A 21,327-nucleotide genomic window follows, 5' to 3' on the forward strand; every position below is an offset into this window, starting at 1 on the left:
ACCTTTAAGTACATTTATTCTACTGAGAACATAACAAGTTTGTGGTACCCCCTAACAATTCTTCAAAAACAAATGTAACTCTTGCCCAAGAATGCTAATAGTAATGGTAATCTATGTCTTTCTATATTTCTGGAGCATAAAAATGACATGACATATATGACCGTTGTGGAGAAGGCACAAGCTCCACCGCAACCCTGCACTGATAAGCGAGTTTAGACAATAGATGGATGGATTAATAAGTGGCTGCACTGTGCTTCAGTTGGTAGTACTGTTGCCTTGCAGCAAAAGGGTCCTGGATTTAAATTTTAGCCTGTGGTCCAAAATAAAAACAAGATTAACATTTAGGTTAATTATTTGGAAAATTGTCTGTTCAAACGACCATGCCATTAGGCATGGTCGTTTGTCCTGTGTGACTCTTTATTGGCCTGTGATGGACTGGCAATCTGCCGACAGTGTACACCACCTCTCGCTCACCTGAACTCTGAAGATAGGCACCTGTGACCCTGCAAGGAAAACTATAGACAGGGGATGGATGAATTGAATTGTTTCACATTTAAAAACATTTTCGGATTCAAAACCTCTTCAGATCTACAGTCAGATCTAGAAGGGGATGGCGATGTCCAAAAAAGCCTTTTGTCCTTTGAAATAAGGAGGAAGAACGGAAACTCCAATTCAAGGAGAAGATGCAATAGTTGCTCATTCATCAAACTGGACTTTGTTCTCGTTGCAAACAACCATAAACAGTTAAATGTGTGTTACTGGTGTGCAACAGATACGTCGTAGTAAGAACAGAAATACTAAAATAAAATAAAGAAAACCCTTACTTTGAGTTAATAAGTAGGGAAAATAGCACTAATTATGAATGTTTGGTATGTGGTCCATTAAAAAATAATCTAACTTTCCCCCTTTTTTCCCCCTGTTCATTTACACTCCAGTCCAGTAGGTGGCGGCGAAGCGCCTTTCTGCTGTTTGCCAGCCGCCAAAAACATCAACAGAAGAAGCGCGTGCTTTATGTTTTTACTTTCTTTAGTCTTCTGGATGCGGTTGGCAGTTCCACGTTACTTGGATCTGCGGTCGAAAATAAGCGTGCCTGCAGAAGCTCGTCTCTTCAGGGTTTGATTTGATGGGAATAACTGTGAAAAAGACGAATCCACTTGGACACGGGTGAAGGTACAGCTCTTCAGTTGTGTTCGGGACCAGCACACTTTACTCCCTCGCAACGAAATGGCAGATAAATGAGCTAAAAGGGCCTTAAAAGAGGCAACAACAATCATTATCAGCATTATTAATGAATCTTAGTGAGAAAAACAAGAGAAGAAGTTATAATGGTGAGACTGGGGATAGGAAAGGAGGAAAAACAATGATACATGTGAGGGATGTGCATTCTTGCACAAATCATTTCTGCACATACAAATGGTTTTTAAAAAATACTCACCTGTACACTGTGTCTCTTTCTCCTGCATTGTTTACATTTCAATTGTTTCACTGTTAAATCACTGCTGTACTTTATCCTGTAATTTTATACTGTAATTTACTTTAGCCTGTAATCTACTGCAATTTACTGTAACTTTCAAGCTGTATGCAAACGAAATTTCGTTCTGTACGCACTCTGTGCATACAAAATAACAAAAAAAAGTTGTCTAAGGAAAGGAAAACATTGGCCATATTTTGTTGAACTGTGAACTGGAAGAGAAAGACTGCGTGAACAGTAAGAAAGGCAGAACACGAGTCACGAATGTGACGTCAGCCAACAGCGCAATGCATTGCGGGAGCGTAAGACACCGAAGCGTAGTATAGTTTATTTATTTGTTTTTTTTTTATTAAGCAATTAACATTGACATTAAAAAAGACTCTCAGAGAGGATGGCAAAAAAATATATACATAAACAGATGAAGATTAATTACAATTGAAAAGTACAAAGTATTACAAATAGATGCAGTGGCGGTTCTAGACCAAATTTACCAGGGGGGCCAAGGTGGGGCCAGTGTTTTTTCACAGGGGCACAGAACAAAAAAGTGAAACAATAAAATGGCAATATTTAACTGTGTAATAATTTTAAGTGAGCCACAGGAACTGCAGGTTTCAGACACCTGATCTAGCAGTTGAAAACTTTGCCCCCAGCTCAATCAGGCTAAAGCTAAACGTGAAACATCTTAATTTCTAAATCCTTCTGAGAGTAAAACTGTATAGGTAAAAAAAAATAAAATTGGTCAAAGTGACCAATCAGTTATGGTTTCTTTGACATTGCAAATAATTATGAGAAGTTTATTTAATGTTCTGTCTTTAGTACAGGGGCCATAACAGGGTCCAGTACCGTTTCTACAAGGGCATGGGCCCCTGTTGGCCGCCCCTGAATAGATATATGTCAAGACCAACATTTAAATCAAACATAGAAGGAGTCATAGAAATGTGAAAAACAAAAAGGTGGGTGCAATTAGAATAGCAGAAGTTGGGAGAAGTCAAAACTAAATTTTTTTTAGCATATCTATATATTTTTTAGCTTTTTAAGAGATGAAAAAAAGGTTTTAAATGAAGCGTACTATTGGTGGGCAGCTTGGTGACGTGGTTAGTGTTTTGATAATACAGCGTAAGGAATGATGAAATGGCGAATGCTTGCTGCGTTATTAACTGCCACAATCGGTCTCCCATCAGAAATGAAGTGCGTTTTTTCTGTTTTCCAGCCTGGAAGAAGCACAAAGGAGCTCAGGTGGCAGAGCTGACAAAGAGGCGCCTGGATTGCAAGGGGTGAAGGCTGTGAGGCGAACAGACATCACTTTCACTGACATTTCCCAGAGTATGTTTGTGTGTATACGACATTTTCACTCAGGTAAGGTTGGCAAAGTAATTTTCAAATCCTACAAACTGTACATAAGCAGCAAAGCTACATCTGTCTAAAGCATGCATTTCTGTCTTAGGGAAGCCAGACCATGAATCTCAGGGGAGCGATACTGACTGGGCACCTTCTTTGCATCTCGAGCACACACAAGTCAAAGCGACAACCCCTGAAGTAGCCGGTGTGGACTCGATCAGCGCTGCTGTCATTTTAAACGACCACGACTACTGCCTCAGTCCTTCCGACGGTCAGTGTAAATTGGTACATTCAAGGCATATAACGTATAATGCATGTATTTTGTAACACGTTTACTTCTTAAAAAAGTATTATATCAGGTAAGGTTATCTGTCTGCTCTTTGAATTCTCTAGAAACCCGGGTTTTCGTAAAAAAAATTTTTTTTAGGAATGCATAAACTTGCAGCTTCATGCAGCTAAATCTGGATGCATAGCATTAGCTTGTGGCTAATAAACACCTGTGTGTATGCTTTATCAACAGGGGAAAGGTCGCTTGACTGTCAGAGTCCTGATTCTGTGCCTTCTGAGTTTGTGTACACTAAAGAAAACGAGGGACCTGAGGAAAAGATGAAAAGGTAGGAATTATTAGCCTTGGGCTCTCTTACTGCTTTTAAAACGTATTCCCTCCTCCTTTGATGATATGTAATACGCTTTGGTGCTGGCTTTAAAATATTGCTCTGTAGGTATATGCAGTGCAAATGTTTGTCCACAGTAGGGCTGCAACGATTAGTCAACCTAATCGACAACATCGATTATGAAATAAACGTCGACACAGAATTCCATGCGTTGAAGAGTCGGGTAAAAAATATGTAAACATTGCTGCGTCTCTGGATATTTCAATCCCAGTGGTCGTTTAAATCACTTGCAGTTCACAAAGGAGGCTGCAGAGGGACGGTGTATGGTCAGTTCCCCCCATGAACAAGAGCGCCCGGTCACATGACTGCAACTCAGAGCAGTAATCATTGTCCGATAGGAGAGAACACACAGGCTGTATCCAAAAATGTCTTCTGGGTAGGGACTCTTTAGCCAAAGCAGAAGTGCGTCAGAAGTCGCCATAAGTGCTGTCTGAATAGTGCAGTGAGCTGAGGAGGAGGCAGGAAAAGGAGGCAGTATGCATCCTCTCATAGCTCCTTTAGCTAAGGACCTATAAGTAATCCCAGAATCCTTTGCGTGACATGACTTATAAGCATAGCCCACCTCACGAAAATTAACGAAAATGTCTGGAGAGAAGAGAACATGCACTTTTAAGTAGCGCATTGACTTGTTTGTCATCCATGTGGATCAGAGGCCTTTGTTTTCTACAGCAAATATGATCCAATAGATGGTGTAACAACACAGTTTTAAAGCAAAGGAAGCAATAAAATTGCCAGCTGTGATATAATGAAATATATGGTGTGTATATATATACCAGTGTTTCCCTCAGAGAATGGGCTATTCCTGGCTTCAGGGGTCATTGTGGGTTCTGTGAAGTGCACGTGGGGGTCTTGCGGAACAAGGAAGAGCGGGGAGCGTTGCGTCACATGGCTCAAAGGAGGGGCGCAGCATGGACGTAGTGTGTGTCGAGCTAATAACAGCTAGCGTGTTATCAATTTAGACCGGGAGTTCTCCTCCTAGACGGGAACTTAAACGGCCGTTGTATGTCGCTCTCAAACATCGACGCATATTCCTGCATACCTTGGCTGTTCCGTTTCAGAAAGCATGGAAGCCGGTGCCCTGAGTCAAACTATGACAACAAATTTAAACCTTGAAACAACCCCGCTACCTGAGCAGTAATTAGCAATTTGCTAGGGCTAACCTGGAGTTTGTCCTACTTTTTGGCCGAGATCTGCGCAAGAAAGTGTTAGAAAAGGCGTGTCCTTTCGTGAGGAAGATGTAGCCGTGGTGGATAGCGTTATCTGCGGTTCCATTTATGAGGGCGTTTTTATGCTCCTGCTTAACTCAAGGCTGATTGGACTCTGAGTTTAGTTACCTAATTGATATCGCCTGTTCTGAAACCGAAAACGCAGAGTATGAAAGAGTGAGGTAGAACTATTCAGAGTATCTGCTTTCTACTCAGGGTAGATCAACCGTTCTTACTGAAACGGGGCTCTGAAGACGATCAGGACTCATTATTACCACAAAAAAAACAACGGTCTTTGGCAAAGAAGTTGTCAGATAAGGAAAGGGACAAAACGAGGATTTCCATTGGCCCCGCGTTTCCAAGGTGGAGAGAACTCCGCGAGCAGAAGCAGCTCCAGTTTGACTGGCAGCTAGCTTTTTTCTTCCTGGACAGGTGAGTAAGAGCATGAAGTCAAATGCTTGTTCTTGTTAGTGTTACAGTCTTGTTAGACGTGTGTTGCTGTGCTGATTAGACTCAATGTAATGCTACAATTGCGGCATGTGGGTTAATTGTTGGAGTTTGTGAGGCGAGTAGCCGGCAGCCCAGCTAGCGCAGTTAGCATTGTTTATTGCAGCCCGGTGGGCTAGTGAGTTGCCCACCGTGATCCTCGCGTCAGAAACATGAGCCGGTAGTTGTCTGTGCTCCGTATAGTCTGTGTAGTGGCCCAGCCCTAAGTCGTTACTCTTTACATTGACAGCAAGACGAGTGTGTTGTCTCTTTTATTGTAAATCAAAATGACGAGACGAGGGAAACAATGGATCTTGCATTGTATATCAAAATAAATAACAAATATTAATGCATTAAAAGGGAGGACTAGGTTCTTTTACAAACAGCATAACATGTTGCTGTGTAGTCGCTCTTGCGTTTCACGGGGGGGAGATATCCGTAAATACTGAGTCTGGTCTGGTAATCATTGTAGACGGATCAGGTCTGTGCAGTTTAGTGGATTTTATGCTGGTGAAGATTCTCAGTCATCCAGGTCATGGTCATTCCAAAAAAAAGTAAAAAACAAAGCAACTGGACTTGTTTTCCGTAGTTGAAGACGTTTCGCTTCCTCTCCCGGAAGCTTTCTCAATTCAAAAAGTCTGGAGTAATATGGAGTACCAAGCTTTATACCATTGCCCAACAAAGGCCTTGCAATGGCTTAGATAACATGAAAATTCAATCGAAACAGGTCCACCCCTTAGTAAGTGGAGTTTAGTGGATTTTGACCCATGCGAGATGCTTGCTGGAACGTTGTGAAGAGTGTCACGTAACGTCTGAGAAAAGCGGGATTTACTCTGAGCAACGGTCTTGGTTCGATATTATTTAGGTGGTTTTGATTATAAGTATAAATAACATTACTATACTTAGCTGAATTCAGGTTATAACATCATATTAGCAGACCATGTGTACGTCTTGTTCTGGTCATATTTTCAGTAGTTTTTGCAAATGTTGGAAGGTCATTTCCAGACTTGACCTTACTTGCAATAATGTTTCCATATCCATACTGAATTGCCTTTTAGCAATTAGCAACTAACTTAGATTGCTACTCATTCTGCCATTATGGTGTAATTACGTTAGTAACTGGTTTGCTGACACCATTATCTGCAAACGTACACTGTTTCATGCTAATGGTGAAGCACTTCATTAATGGCTTAATTACTGAGTTATTGACAGACAGTAGGGCGGTAACTAAAGATTATATTTATTTTCGATTTAATCTTTTTTAGATTAGGCGACTAATCGCAATAGTTTTTTTGTTGATCTCCATCATCACTTCAGTTGCTTGTGAAAATATTTTGACTTAACTGTTCTGGTCTACATGCATTTGAATGTCTCTTTATTGCCTCTTGTTCTCACTATATTTTATTTATTAGCTTTATAAATGATCCTCCATAAAATATAAATTTTAAATTTAACTGAAATAATTATTCTTAATATTTAAGTAGATTTTCTTAACCATAAAAATCTTTTTAAAGCAATCTTTCGACCTTCAAGCTTTTAACAGTGCTTAATGTTTAAAAAGACTTTAAATTATAGCCCAGTGTAAAAAAGAGGAGCATATTAACATGTTTGCAGTCAGGCTTGTTCTTTTTAATTAGGCAATATTCTCCTCAAAGATCAAACTCGTGAAGAAACCCGCTGAATCTGCATAGAATTACAGCTAATACTAAGAAAACACATATACCTTATTGTCCATACTAAGTCACACTTTTTTTCATAGTTCAGCCAGTCCTGCGACTTATATATTTATAAATAGTAATTCATATTAACCAGTATAAATCAAGGAGTAAACATTACCGTCTATAGCCACAAGAGGGCTCCCTAGGCTTGTGACAACTATCTTGCTCCTGTACCACTTACAAATGAAGTGAAACATTAACTTATAGACAACAAAAACTGAACACATGTTTGTATGTTTTGCTGTTTCAGTACGCATTCACGCAGGGGAGCGTTGCGTGGTGCAGCTCAAAGGGCCCAGAACCCTGATATTGGGCTGTCTGTGAAGCTAATAACAGCTAGTGCTAGCTTACAGGTCTGTTGTCCAGGCGGGTTACAACTTCGCTGATGCACACGAGCTTTAAGTTGCTCTGAAACATCTGTGTCGTACTGTTAGCTTAGCACGCAGCACCGTTACGCCAAAAGTTGTCAACATTATGCCTAAATTAGACCGTGAGCGTAACGGGCTGTTAGGCTTGCTGCTTGGAGTTGCTGATTTTCCCCTTCGTCCTCTCAGGTATGTTCCACGTTATTCAGGCAGTTGTGGATGCAGCTGTGTAATTTGCTGACCAGATTAAATGTCAGTGTTTATTCTTGGATTGTGTAAAAAAATTTCTAAATAAATGCATATAGTCCATTGCGACTTATGTTTTTTTTTTTCTCTTTATGACACATTTTTTGAATGATGGCCTTATAGTCAGAAAAATATTGTATGTATTATTACAGGCCTATGTTTTAATTTATTATGGAGCTCACTGCAGAAAATAGACTTAAAAACAGCCAATCATCCCGCTGTTATCAGACACCCAAATCCCGTCTCACCTTCACACACGCATACACACACACCCCTCCGCAGATACATACAAACAAGATCACTGTGAGAGAAACAATTGCCTTGATCCATGAAAAGAAGCGGAAGACCAACAAGAAACCACCATATGCCGCGTCTAATCATCGCAAATGCACTTATTTAGCTGGTGTTTATACACACCGGGACTTTTGCTGCTCGTAAAGTTGTAGCGGGCGAGGGGAGTTGAGTCACTCTCTTGTTGCACCAGTGAACGGCGTTCTGTTGGAAAAAAGCGACTTCATGTTCAAAAACAAACCCAAGAAACCGCAACCGCTGACTCACAAAAGTTGCAAGTGACTTTAGAGGAAAAACAAGGCCAAACTCACTTATAATGAGCGGACTATGCAACACTGAAGCTCACATGAACACCGCTCATGGATTGTATGAAGTTTTAAAGCCGCTGAGAAAAAGCCAAATAAACGTCGCCTACCTGCCCAGATGCTGCAGTCACTGCTATCAGGTCTGGACGTTCAAGTGTTGGCTCCTTACGACCAAGGAAATGTAGAGACTACATTTAGGTGTCTTTTGTCAGATTCCATAATAAAGTCCTCTGGGTTAAAAGGTCGTATCCAGCAATGACATTTCTCTGCAATCCTTTGGATTTCGGAGAATCAATGGGGAGGGGGGTGGAACTCCCTTCATGTGATCACGGTCATCATATTGCTCGTCACTCCAGCAGATACCAATGCAGCAGTGTTGTTTTATTGTTGCTAAATTATTGTCTGTCGAGGCGATATTCAGAACAGATCTGTGCACTATTTGACTCAAACAAGTAAACCATTCAAGCGTTACCGCGCTGCTTGTGCGACTCCAAGATGGCCGCAACACATGGGTCAAGATTTTGTAATTCGAGGTCATTTGAGGAAAGGGCCTCTCTCTGCAGTAGATTCAAAACAGTCTGCCCCACGAGGTCGGCCAAACTCTAGGTCTGAGGAGCTGGAGTAGGCGCTAAAGCTGGCCATTTTACAACTAAGCCATATTTTGATAAACCAAGCAGATATCTTTTCTTTACACAGCCACATTCGCTCCAAAAATCAATCCAAAAGTTAATTTTGTATCAGAGAAAGTGTCACGTATGAAACTTTACCAGCTTTAGTGTCTGCTAATACTGCATGGAGCTGCAGCCATGTGAGAGGGTCATGTGATGGGGGTGCTTTTTGTTCACCAAGAAACTGGCGCTACACTGTGAACTGCATTCGATTTAAACTACCACTGAAAGTGAAACATTGAGACCGCAGCATTGTTTATGTATTTTTAACGACGTATCTACGCAGGACTTTTTGAGTCGACAATTTTTCATTATCGACAATGTCGACTAATCGTTGCAGCCCTATCAGACAGTATAGAAAATTTGCCAAATTGAAGTTCTCTACTCTTGCTAACAGTATTGTGAAGTAATGAGTTACTTCTTCACTAGACATGTTTCTTTTGAAAGGTGACGCTATTTTGCTGTGGATTTATCTTTTGGAAATATGTGCGTACGAGGTGACAAGTGAGAAGGGGGTAGGACTCTTTAGCCAAAGCGGAAATGCGTCAGCGGTCGCCGTAACTGCTGTTTAAATAGCGCAGTGAGAAGATAAGGAGGCAGGAAAAGGAGCCTGTATGCTTCCTCTCATCACACCCTTAGCATAGGAACCTTGCGAGGTCCCTTACTGGTGCTAAGGAGCTATAAGTAATCCCAGAATACTTTGCACGACATGATGTATAAGCTTAGCCCACCTCACGGAAGTTAACGAAAATGGCCGGAAAAAAAGAGTATGCACTTTGTAGTTGTGTTTCGGAAAGGCTGTAGACCCTGATTTGACTACAATCCTCCATGTGCATTTTCATCGTGTAATGATGTTTGAGTTAAAGGCTGTTTGAAATCGACACAGCAGTCCAAAGCTCTTTTCCCACCCATGATAAAGTTCTTTCTGTTGACTACATGAAAAGTCAAGGAACAGGAGCTAGGAGCTATAATTAGAACATTTTGGATGCAGCCCTTGCTTTGGTCTACAGACAGTGCTCAACAGCCCAACTACTGGTGACATTTCTCTTATAATTCCTTTAATGTCTTAGTGGAATAATGTAGAGTATGTTTGGACATTAATTATTCATGTTTATGCTGGGAATATTACCTATTAATAAAATAGAACAGGCCTGACTGCAAACATGCTATTGCTTGTAAAAGCTTAAAGGTCAAAACATTTTTGACAATTTAACTGTAAAAAAAATATACATTTAAGAATGTTTAGAATAAATTAAGTCAGTTAAATTTACAGTTAATATTTTATGGGTTTTAATTTATAAAGGTAATAAATAAAAGATAGTGGCAGCAAGAGGCAATAAACGGACATTTACAGGTGTGTAGACTACAATAACTGAGTGAAAATATTTTTTACAAGCAATTGAAGTTTCATTTTTAATGACATTGTGATGATGGAGATCATAAAAAATGACTAATCGAAATAGTAATTGATCAATTAGTTGCCGAATAAAATAGGTTGTTGCAGCCCTAGACCACAAGGTGTCATTCTTCACCTTCATTTGTCTTTATTTTAGGTACCAATGGGAAAGGAGGAGAGAGAACTGGGTAAGCAAGCCACTATTTCAACCCAGTCATGACCCTCCAGAACATCTATTAAAATGCAGCGCGGATCATTGTCCTGGTACAAGCAAAGGTGCGTGAGTACACAAAAATTCTATTGGAGAAGCACCACTTTAACACTTTTTTTGCTTAAAGGCTAACTCACCCCCAAAACAACGTTTTTATTTTGCTGATAAACTGTATACATGGATGTCTGCAGTGCTGCCTACATGACCCGGACATTATTTCAACAACTTACTGCACATCTGTTGAAATCTTACTTTTGTGTCTAAACCCGTCTCAGTGGCGCCCTCCTCCTTTTGAATGCATGTACTGCATTCAAAAGTTTGAATTAGTATTGGTATTGGCTGAAAGGGTATAAAAGTAATTTCGTAGATGCCTCTTTAGTGAGTTGGAATAGAGAGCTTTGCAATCCTTCTATCGATTTTTTTAGGTTAGCGATTTGTTAGCTCAGTTGTTAAGTCATTTAGTTGTTCTTGTAGCCTCATATAATGCCCAGTCTGCACCACTTTGGTCTGCCGGGCACTGCCTCCTTTAAGCACATTTTGTAAATATCAGATGCATGCAGAGTAGTGCTCTAATACGGGGGTGAGTTACCCTTTAGGTAAAAATAACAGTTTCTTTTTCTGTTTTTAAGCTAAAGAAAACATCCCAGTTCCAAAGAAGGCAAACGATGAGCCCCACCAGAGCCACCGTCAACTTCAGGCTGAATATGGCTACCTGCGGCAGGAGTTGGACGCGCTTCAGGCTGAAAACCAAATGTTAAAAGAGGAACTGGAAAAATCAAAGTTTTCATATGCAAATGTCAAATGCAACGCCAGACAACTGCTTTTTTTCACCGGATTTACATCTGTTATTTTTCATTGGCTGCTTACAAAAATTAACGACAGTGTAGAGAGAATTAGCCAAAAACTCGGTCAGGAAGACCACCTGTTGGTTGTCCTGATGAAGTTGAGATTAGGCCTAAATAACACTGATTTGGCATATAGATTCAATGAATCAACCGCCACCATATCTGATATTTGTAGGAGCTGGATACCTACCATGGCCATAATCCTCAGGCCGCTCATTAAATGGCCAAGCAGGGAGGCCATACGTAGAAATATGCCCGACATCTTCGATCCTAACTTCACCAAATGTCGGTGCATCATGGATTTTGCAGAAATCTCTATAGCCAGACCCAGTAACCTGACAGCCAGGGCCCAGACATGGTCAACCTATAAACACAACAACACAATCAAATATCTGATTACTTTCACTCCAGCAGGGGCAATTTCTTTTCTGTCTCCAGGGTGGGGTGGACAGGTATCAGATAGACAGATTACTTACGATTCTGGTTTCTTAGGACGTTTGGAGCCAAGGGATCAGATAATAGCTGAGAGGGTATTTCAAATCAGAAGTGAGCTTGCAGCTCAAGGTGCAACTTTTCGTATCCCTCACTTTGCAAGGAGAAAGAAGCAGCTCTCTGCACACGAATTAGAAACATCTCGACAGCTTTCTCGTGTTAGGATCCACGTTGAACGAGTGCTTGGTCGGTGGAAGGACTTTAAGATTTTACAAAGTGTGATTCCGCTGTCACAAGTTGACATGTTGGACGATGTTGTTGTTCTCTGCAGTGCCCTGACGAACCTCTGTAAAAGTGTTGTTCCAAAAAGTAAACAGTGAGAAAATGTGTTGAAACTCATGTGATGGAAGTTGACTATCTTCACCTTTCACTTCTGCATTTACGTCTAAGAGTTCACAGTTGGTGAAGTGATAGTCCAGCGTCAGTTAAACCCTTGATGTAATGCAACACATTTTATTGTGTTTTTTTTTTTTGTTTTTTTGCATTCATATAAGAAATCTACTCACTGCTTGTGCATAAGTTCTGTTTTCTGAACATTTGCCCAATAGGACCTGTAAAACTTGATAAATGTCATTTGGATGTGTACTGTATATAATAAATAGCTTTCAGTAGTAAAAAAAAATCAACACAAAATCTGAGAGATCTGTTATGCTTTTTATTCATTTAATGCCGTGTCAATGCTGGTAGGGCCTTCCAGTAGTTTTTCCAACAGTAGCCCCTGTTTGCACATTATAAAAGAGGTATCACAATATTGCAAACTGAGGCTACTGGAAGAATAAGAACTGATGGGTGACTTTTTTGTCACAAAGACTAACATTGTAAATTGAACTCTAAAATGTACTGGTAGCCAATGTATAGAGATTAAAACTGGGGTAATGTGCTGTCTTCTTGTGTTGGTTAAAAGTCTTGCAGCAGCATTCTGCACTAACTGCAGACGGCCAAGTTCTTTCTTAGTCAAACATATAAAAAGGCTGTTACAAGTAGTCAAGACGAGTTGAACTAAAAGCATGAATAATCATCTCTAATTCAGCCTTTGACACCAAAGGTTGATGCTTAGAAATATTTCTTAGCTGAAAGGAGTTTACATTTCTACATAACATGCACATTTCCAATAATATAAGGCTCATTTTAGACTTGTTGGATTACTGTATTTAATTCTAGGCAATGGCTATATTCTATATTGTTTAGACTTCTTTAAGGCATTTTACACTTACAAAAAATACAGTCTATTTAATTTTTTATTTAAATTTTCATGTGAACAGAGTATGTATAACCCAGTTGATCGTGCATATAACCTTACAATTATTGTATAACACAATTTCATTAAAATTCTAGGTTAAATAAAACTGTTTCTGGTTAAAACCATACTTGATGATAAAATAGCCATGCGTAATTGTGCAAAAAAAACAAATAACCAAACGACACTGAGGTAAAAAAAAGTGAGGGAGGAATTAGAAAGCCAAAAAGATCACATTAAAAAGAATAGAAGGAGAACTCAACACAGAAAAGTCTATCTTGTCCTATGAAAGACAATTTTGACTTTGGAAAAGAAATTGGGTCATACTTTTACCAAAGAGCAGACGAAGACCACTGGCATAAAGAATAATAGAGGTATTAGATGGAGCAATTGCACATAGAAAACAGACAATCCATTTTTCAGGGTGCTTAACGGGCTACATGTCGACAGGAAGCACAATAAGATGGAAGCAAGCGGTGGCTTACCATTTCAGTGACATATAAAAATAATTGATAGAGCAGCTTCCACAGGACTTTTTTTTTAATAAAACATCACCACTGACACGGGCAGTCCAAAGCTAGCTATGTGGCAGGCTTTTGGACAACAAAATATATGTCCAAAACCCAGCAAGACCAAATAAAAGGCTGGGAAAATGTTGACAAAATCTTGAGCCATCACATGAGGCCTTCGGTCTGGTCCAGAAAACTGAGAAGCTTTTCCAAACAAGGTCCGCTGCATCTTTCAGGGAGCTCTCACATGCCTCGAATACTGTAGAGCAGGGATCACATCACCTGCAGGCTCCAAGTAGCCCTTGAAAACCACATGTGGCGCCCACGAGCCTGTTCCAAAAAAAAAAAAACAATCCACCAATGAGCTGCACCTAATACTTTATTTTATTCTATTATTCTACCTGTTTATTCACACTTGCATTTATGTAGATTTAAAAATGACAATATCTATAACAAAGCATGAAAAATATGTTTACTTTGCATAACGTTTTGCACAACCCTTTTCCAGGCATTTGGAAAAACTGGGTGTGTGCATGTGTACATGCACAGCACGCAAAAATATCAAGAAATTATTGTGGGCGTGTAGAGAAAGCTCAGGCTTGTACATGTAAGAGGGAGTGGAACAAATTTAAATGAACAAACCAACTTGTTTCTTTACCAAAATATAAAAGGTATTAATTTATACATTTATTAATTTGTAATACCATATGTCTCTTTGTTTAAGAACATAAAACAAAGTATTTCATTATAAAATCACATATTTATGCATTAATATGCGATATGTCTGTCCGTTAAAGAGCATACATTTATGAAATGCATTGTTTAAATAATGTATTTCAGCATTAAAACGTGTTTTTATTTACCACGTCTCTGTCATTTTTAATAAACTAAACCTTGTTAAAATCGGGTAAAAATTCAGGGAGTTATGCCATGATTTATTTTTGTTGGGCACATGGTGCGTGAGAGACCCATCCAAGATGGCGGCCACGCTGAAATGTCAGCTCCAATAGGCAGCACCAGTCCATGGGGTGTCTACCTACATAAAGTCCATGGCGGTAGGGTAGACGAGAATGATATTCGCTACAGTTCAAAAGTCTGAATTTTTCTGTAAATTTTCATGTTAAGGGTGTGCCTTGTCCATTTATTTAAGCACCAAAATTTAAAAAAAAAAAAACGTAAACAGTACAATTAGGATATATTTCCAGTGAGAAACTATGGATTTACTTACTGAAAAGCCTGTGTTTCGTGTCCCAGGGGAGATGTGTCCCTCTACGCCAGCCAGCAGCTCATCATGCTCGGACCTGGAAAGACACAAGTCCCAGTGGAAGCCATCGTGATCCACAAGAAGCTATAGGTGGTTGTACAAACTTGGTGCGTCTCCCGAGTGTGTGGTAGACCCAGGGAGCCGACGCCGTTGTTCAACTTTCCACAGTAAATAAGGCCGGTGACTTGCTCGATAAAATCTCCTTCCACCATGTGGAGTTGAAACTGTGTTGATGACGCAGTGACGCTGTTGTCACCGTTTACGTATGCCAAGACTCAAGATCTAAAATCTTTTTTAAATGTTTTAAATTACTCAGAGGAAAATATAGGGCTGTAGATGTTTAATTGATGACGCAGTCAATAATTACATCTTCTACTATTCTGTAGGAGACGTTTTTCTTGTGAACTGCTTACATCTATCTATAACCCAGTTTATGGTGCATTTAGCCTGACTACTATTAAAAGATAGCAACTCATTGTTTATAATGTTTATTTAAATAAAGCTTTCTGTTTAAAATCACATGAGATGACAAAATAGGTAAACAATAGGCAAAAAACATATAACCAAACTTTTTTTTTCTTCAATATTGTGTAAAAGGCAAAACAAGCTTTTAATAAAGAAGTACTTTTACTACCATTGATACTATTTAATCTGCACCAATAAACTGTATCTGATAAAATTTTGGACAATATGGGAATGTGTCCTAATGAGAGTTCATCCTTGACTCAATTGGCAGCAGCTCCCTTTGTTGAAAACAACAATAGAGCATCAGTTAGAGGAGCAATAAGCTATATTTCACTACTAGGTGGTGCTTGAGCACTGTCTGTAGACCAAAACAAAACCCCACCCCTCCTTTCCCTTCTCACACATCGCCTTCTATGCGCATATTTGTAAAGCATCACCTTTCGGAGGAACATTTCAAGTGAAGAAGTGAGTAACTCATGACTTTATAATGCTGTTAGCAAGAGAATGTTTTGATCTGCTGGGGTGCTCTCTGCCATGTTGCTCCAATGCTGCGCTACTTAGACGGTGGTACTTTAAGGCAGGGAGGGGCTGAGCCCTGAGTGGCAGCTGTTCACATGCACGTACATGCACGCGTGCGCATGAAATGTTGCTTACTGCTCCTTTAAGAGGCCTTGGAAGCAATAACTCTCACAGCTGCAAAGTCATACTGAAAGGAACTGTAAAATGTGATGCTTTAGAGGAAAAAATTGGAAGAAAATTAAAAATACTTAAGATGTAAAGGTTGGAACATTAGGAAAAAAAATACAGCGTAATTGTACATATCGCCATATATTTGGCTTTGGACATACCTATAAATAAAAATGCTAATTTAAATAAACCCTTTTATAGGTGGATTGCCTTACCATGGATGGCTGTGCTGCACTTGGATGCACCAATCGGTCCGAGAAAGGGATCAGAATGTTTGGCTTTCCTAAAGAAGCCGACAGAAGAATAGAATGGCTGACTCGAGTCGGCAGGAGCAACCTCTCCATCAAAGGAAAACTGTGTGCTGTGAGTTTAATCTGAACAAGCATTCTCAATCTGGGCTGAACATGTTTTACTGTGGCCCCAATGAAATTATAAAATGTGGAAGAATATAAACTCATACATCACTCTACAGGAACATTTTGAGAGAGGGCAGTTTAAAAAGTCAATAAGAGGCCATGTGGGACTGAGGGCAGATGCTGTTCCAACCCTTTTTCTTCATTGCCGAGAGCCAAGGAGGACAGATCCTGCAGTGAGAAGTCCCACAGAAATTCCACTGCAGGGTGATCCACTGACCACTGACCACACCTACTGTACTACAGTGAACTTTGGTACGGACGTTGTTAAAAAAGTTTCGCATTTTTTGCTAAACAGTCTTCATGCTAACATTGCCATTACAATTTCAGAGAAAGCAGCAGAAATGAGGCAAGTCAGATGAGGGTCGTGTCCTCATAGGGCATGGCAGGAACTAATGTTGAGTTGGGGTAAACAGGGCCAGGAGCTTGTGTCAACACCATGCTATGCAAGCAGGGAACCGAGGTGAAAGAAACTGAGGGAAGAATTAGAAAGCCAAAGGAAATCACATTAAAACGACGGCAGGAGAAATTTAAAGACGGAAAGAAAATGTATGCAGTCCACGAAAGAAATTTGCGACTACGGAAAAGAAATTGGGTTAAATTTTTTACCAACGATAAGATAAGAGCCATTGACGCGAAGAACAGAGAGGCGTTATATGGAGCGAACACATTAAAACAAGCCATATAACTCTGTTTATCAACAGGCGACGAGCTTCTTCAGGACATGAGTATCCCTCTCCCAAACATCAGCTCCCAGCAAAGAAGTCCACAACACATTAACCTGGAACCAGGTGTGTTAGTTTTGACATGCTCAGACTAAAGGTTAATGGTCTAAAGCCCTGTACACAATGAATATTTTAAAAAGCTAAATTAGACTGAGATGGACCGGTTTAAACCCGTCAAGACAGGTCGTGCTCACAATTGGCTAGCTGCAGGTAAACTACAACCAGTTGGTTGTAGTTTACCTGCATGATGAACACCGAACAAATGTTGTCATTTCGTCAACTTATTGCCGATAATAATTCCAGAAACCTGAGATTGAACTGTGTTCATTCAATGCTGGAACTACCTGCAGCTGCATGACTTCCATATTCTTCTGTTGCAAGTTTATGGGAGCGTCACTACTCCCTCTGTTGTAACTCTCTGGCAACGTACACCTAAACTTCTAATGTCTGCCAGGCTTTTAAAACGTGAGCAGAAATAAACAATTTACCTGAGCTTTTCATGATTTGTATCTAAATAAACCCATGCACTCTGGTACTGCTGCACATTATCTACATGTGAAAATAGTCTTCATGTAACCTTGTAATGTATTTTTCGGACTGAAGTGACCCAATTCCGATTTTTTTTGCCCACATGCGACCTGTATCTGATCTTTTTATGACAGTTTGAACAACACAGAGCAGATTTTTTCAAATGCGACGCAGGGCACTTGGATATGTGGTCCTGAATCCGATACGTATCTGATCTTTTCAAATGCGACCTGTGTCTGTACGGCCGGGTCGCATTCATCCGACCTGTACGTCACAGATACTCGACAAACGTCACTATTCTGCGTCCTGCTATACAGAAGCAGGAAGAAAGACGACACCCATAGCGGACAACAATGTGGAGAGCAGTCAGTGGACGGAAAGCTCCGGGTAGAAAAGAAATTAAAGACTGCAAAATGCGCGGCAGCATTATAATCCATGTTTGCTTCCGCAAACACTGAGGACGCTTGCTACGTGTGACGTCATCGCGTCCTCGAGTGTGCATGCGGGACACTTAGGTTGAACGCATTCAGTTCACACAGGAGATCACATACAAGTTGCATATATTTGGAAATGTGAACGATTGAGCAAAAAAATCTGATTTCACAAAAAAATCGGAACTGAGCATTAAGACCTGCAGTTTGAACGTAGCCTTTGTCGCTTCAGAATATAAGTCACACCAGTCAAAAAATGCATCATAAAGAGGGAAAAAAACAAATATAAGTCGATCCGCACAATGAGTCACATTTATTTAGAGATGTATTTCGCATAATACAAGATTAAAAACTGACATTTAATCTGGTAAAGTAATTTATTCAATTACACGCTTGCATGCAAAACTGGCTGAATAACATGGAACATGCCTGGAAGATTGAGTGGAGGAAATTAGCATAACAAGCCAGCAACTCCAACCAGGACGGTTCTTTCGAGCGCATTTCAGCGTCACTTTGTTACTTTGAAGTAAATGTAACCGTTTTCTTTTCTGTTTTGAAGCTGAAGAAAACATCCCAGTTCCAAAGAAGGCAAACGATGAGCCCCACCAAAGCCCGCGCCAACTTCAGGCTGAACATGGCTACCTGCAGCAGGAGCTGGAAAATCAGGATGAAAATCAAATGCTAAAAGAGGAACTGGAAAAATCAAGGTTTTCATATGCAACTGTCAAGTGCAACGCCAGACTACTGCTTTTCTTCACCGGACTTACATCTGTTATTTATCAATGGCTGCTTACAAAAATTTACAACAGTGTAGAGAGAATCAGCCAAAAACTCGGTCAAGAAGACCACCTGTTGGTTGTCCTGATGAAGTTGAGATTAGGCCTAAGTAACACTGATTTGGCATATAGATTCAATGAATCAACCGCCACCATATCTGATATTTGTAGGAGCTGGATACCTACCATGGCCATAATCCTCAGGCCGCTCATTAAATGGCCAAGTAGGGAGGCCATACGTAGAAATATGCCCGACATCTTCGATCCTAACTTCACCAAATGTCGGTGCATCATGGATTTTGCAGAAATCTCTATAGCCAGACCCAGTAACCTGACAGCCAGGGCCCAGACATGGTCAACCTATAAACACAACAACACAATGAAATATCTGGTTGCTTTCACTCCCGCAGGGGCAATTTCTTTTCTGTCTCCAGGGTGGGGTGGACAGGTATCAGAGAGACAGATTACTTACGATTCTGGTTTCTTAGGACGTTTGGAGCCAAGGGATCAGATAATAGCTGAGAGGGGATTTCAAATCAGAAGTGAGCTTGCAGCTCAAGGTGCAACTTTTCGTATCCCTCACTTTGCAAGGAGAAAGAAGCAGCTCTCTGCACACGAATTAGAAACATCTCGACAGCTTTCGCGTGTTACGATCCACGTTGAACGAGTGCTTGGTCGGTGGAAGGACTTTAAGATTTTACAAAGTGTGATTCCGCTGTCACAAGTTGACATGTTGGACGATGTTGTTGTTCTCTGTAGTGCCCTGACGAACCTCTGTAAAAGTGTTGTTCCAAAACGTAAACAGTGAGAAAATGTGTCGAAACTGATGTGGTGGAAGTTGACTATCTTTACATTTCACTTCTGCATTCACGTCTAAGTGTTCAAAGTCAGTGAAGTGATAGTCCAGTGTCAGTTAAACCCTTGATGAAATGCAACACATTTTATTGTTTTTTTTCTTCACATTTATATTGAAATGTACTCACAGCTTTTATAAGTCCTGTTTTCTTAACATTTTCCCAAATGTATAGAATAAGTAGGTTTCAGTAGTAAAAAAAAATCAACACAAAATGTGAGCTATCTGTTATGCTTTTTGTTCATTTAATGCAGTGTCAATGCTGGTAAGGCTTTCCAGTTGTTATTCCCATGGTAGCCTCTCTTTGCACATTATAAAAGACAGAATTTTGCAAACTGAGGCTACTGTAGGAAGAACAGCATGAAAACAAGCTACAATCTCAGTAGTTGTTTTTTTTTTTTTTTTTTGTTTATTTATTTATTTTTTGTAATTGACCTGCTTCTTATCATTTGAAACTGCATCGTACATCCAAATTCTCCAATCATGGCAAACTTCACTGAATTAATTCTGTATGTAAAACTTGTTACACTTTAATACAAGACAGTACAAATAGGAAAGTGTTAAAAACCTTTCTTTGAACATTTTCTTTACTCCTATAAACCTGATGTACTTTAATTTTGTTATAAAATTGTTATATACTTGAGTTGACCATCTGTCTGTTTCTTTGCTGTATTCACATTGAAATGTTCAAAGTGAATGAAGTGATAGTCCAGCTTTAGTTCAACCCCTTGATGTAATGCAACACATTGAATGTTTAATTTATTTATTCATTTTTACTCACTGCTTGTATAAGTCCTGTTTTCTGAACTCTTCCCCAAAAGGATATGAAAAATGAGCAGCATTCAGTTGTAAAAAAACAAAAACAACACAATGTTATTCATTCAATGCAGTGTCAATGCTGGTAGGGCTTTCCAGTAGTTATTCCAGCAGTAGCCTCTGTTTGCACATTATAAGACCGGTATCTTAATAGTGCAAACTGAGGCTACTGTAGGAATAACATCTGGTAGTTGACTATTTTTGTCACAAGTTAAATACTTTTTTTTCAATCAACTGAGAACTGTTAAGTATGTAAAACAGGGGCACTTATAACTTTATTTTTTTAACTGGGGGTTACAAGTATGTCAGCAAATGATTTCAACACAATAAAGTTATTTTAATTTAATTTGTGGTACTACTAGTACTCAAGTAGTTACTTTTTGTAATAGCCTATGGGCAAATAGTTTGCACTAAAAAAGGCATTGTAGAATAATTTGGAATCCTAGATAAACTGAAAAGACTGGAAAGCACAGACTTTAGCCATGTGACCCAGTCAGCAAATCCTATGGGAACTCCCAAATGGTCGCGCCATTTCCAGAGAAACAATACGGAATCAGTCCAAAACAGTCCTGCTGGATCCAGACCGTGCTTAACATCAACGATATATAATCATTCACCATCCAAAACAACATGAATATCAGATTAGGTTAGATCAGATAACAGGTCGTCTTTCTACGTAATTCATATTCTCCAATCAGAGCACACCATTGAGCAAGCAGCAGAAGTTAATTAATGGGCAGGGGCGCTGGGTGCCATGATTAGGCAGACCAGGCAATTGCTTGGGGCCCTGGTGGCCCCAAGAAAAATACAGTGGTAGATATAACCATATTTTTTGGTTTTGTACAAACTTATTTATATCAAAATGGAAATTTAAATAAATAATTTTATAGGTTGATTGCCTTTCCTTGGTTG

At 39.8% G+C, this 21,327-nt stretch overlaps 1 protein-coding gene across 9 annotated transcripts; it reads left to right on the forward strand.

The window, feature by feature from the left end:
* The first annotated feature begins 979 nt into the window (after positions 1-979).
* LOC105928197 lies at positions 980-21,210 on the forward strand. Of its 9 annotated transcripts, XM_036141882.1 has the most exons (9): positions 980-1,170; positions 2,682-2,827; positions 2,916-3,080; positions 3,330-3,423; positions 14,712-14,811; positions 16,075-16,236; positions 16,346-16,541; positions 16,991-17,077; positions 18,530-21,210. In XM_036141882.1, the coding sequence occupies exons 6-9, from the start codon at positions 16,090-16,092 to the stop codon at positions 19,552-19,554; spliced, it is 1,455 nt and encodes a 484-aa protein (XP_035997775.1). In that variant the 5' UTR covers positions 980-1,170; positions 2,682-2,827; positions 2,916-3,080; positions 3,330-3,423; positions 14,712-14,811; positions 16,075-16,089; the 3' UTR covers positions 19,555-21,210. The 9 variants fall into 9 exon arrangements, with proteins under 9 accessions (XP_035997775.1, XP_035997776.1, XP_021173653.2 ...); XM_036141883.1 differs by lacking the exon at positions 14,712-14,811; XM_021317978.2 differs by lacking the exons at positions 14,712-14,811; positions 16,075-16,236; positions 16,346-16,541; positions 16,991-17,077; positions 18,530-21,210 and adding exons at positions 4,905-5,120; positions 10,321-10,439; positions 11,004-12,349.
* Positions 21,211-21,327: the final 117 nt, after the last annotated feature.

Source organism: Fundulus heteroclitus, chromosome 10 (genome assembly GCF_011125445.2).
Source record: "Fundulus heteroclitus isolate FHET01 chromosome 10, MU-UCD_Fhet_4.1, whole genome shotgun sequence".
Taxonomy (NCBI): domain Eukaryota; kingdom Metazoa; phylum Chordata; class Actinopteri; order Cyprinodontiformes; family Fundulidae; genus Fundulus; species Fundulus heteroclitus.

What these genes read in the sequence shown, in the direction of transcription:
- LOC105928197 (XM_021317978.2), top strand. Translation starts at nt 2,797, where the DNA reads ATGTTTGTGTGTATACGACATTTTCACTCAG. An exon ending in GCTTTTTTCTTCCTGGACAG is followed by an intron (nt 5,121 to 10,320) that starts GTGAGTAAGAGC and finishes TCTTTATTTTAG; the next exon opens with GTACCAATGGGAAAGGAGGA. An exon ending in TTGTCCTGGTACAAGCAAAG is followed by an intron (nt 10,440 to 11,003) that starts GTGCGTGAGTAC and finishes TCTGTTTTTAAG; the next exon opens with CTAAAGAAAACATCCCAGTT.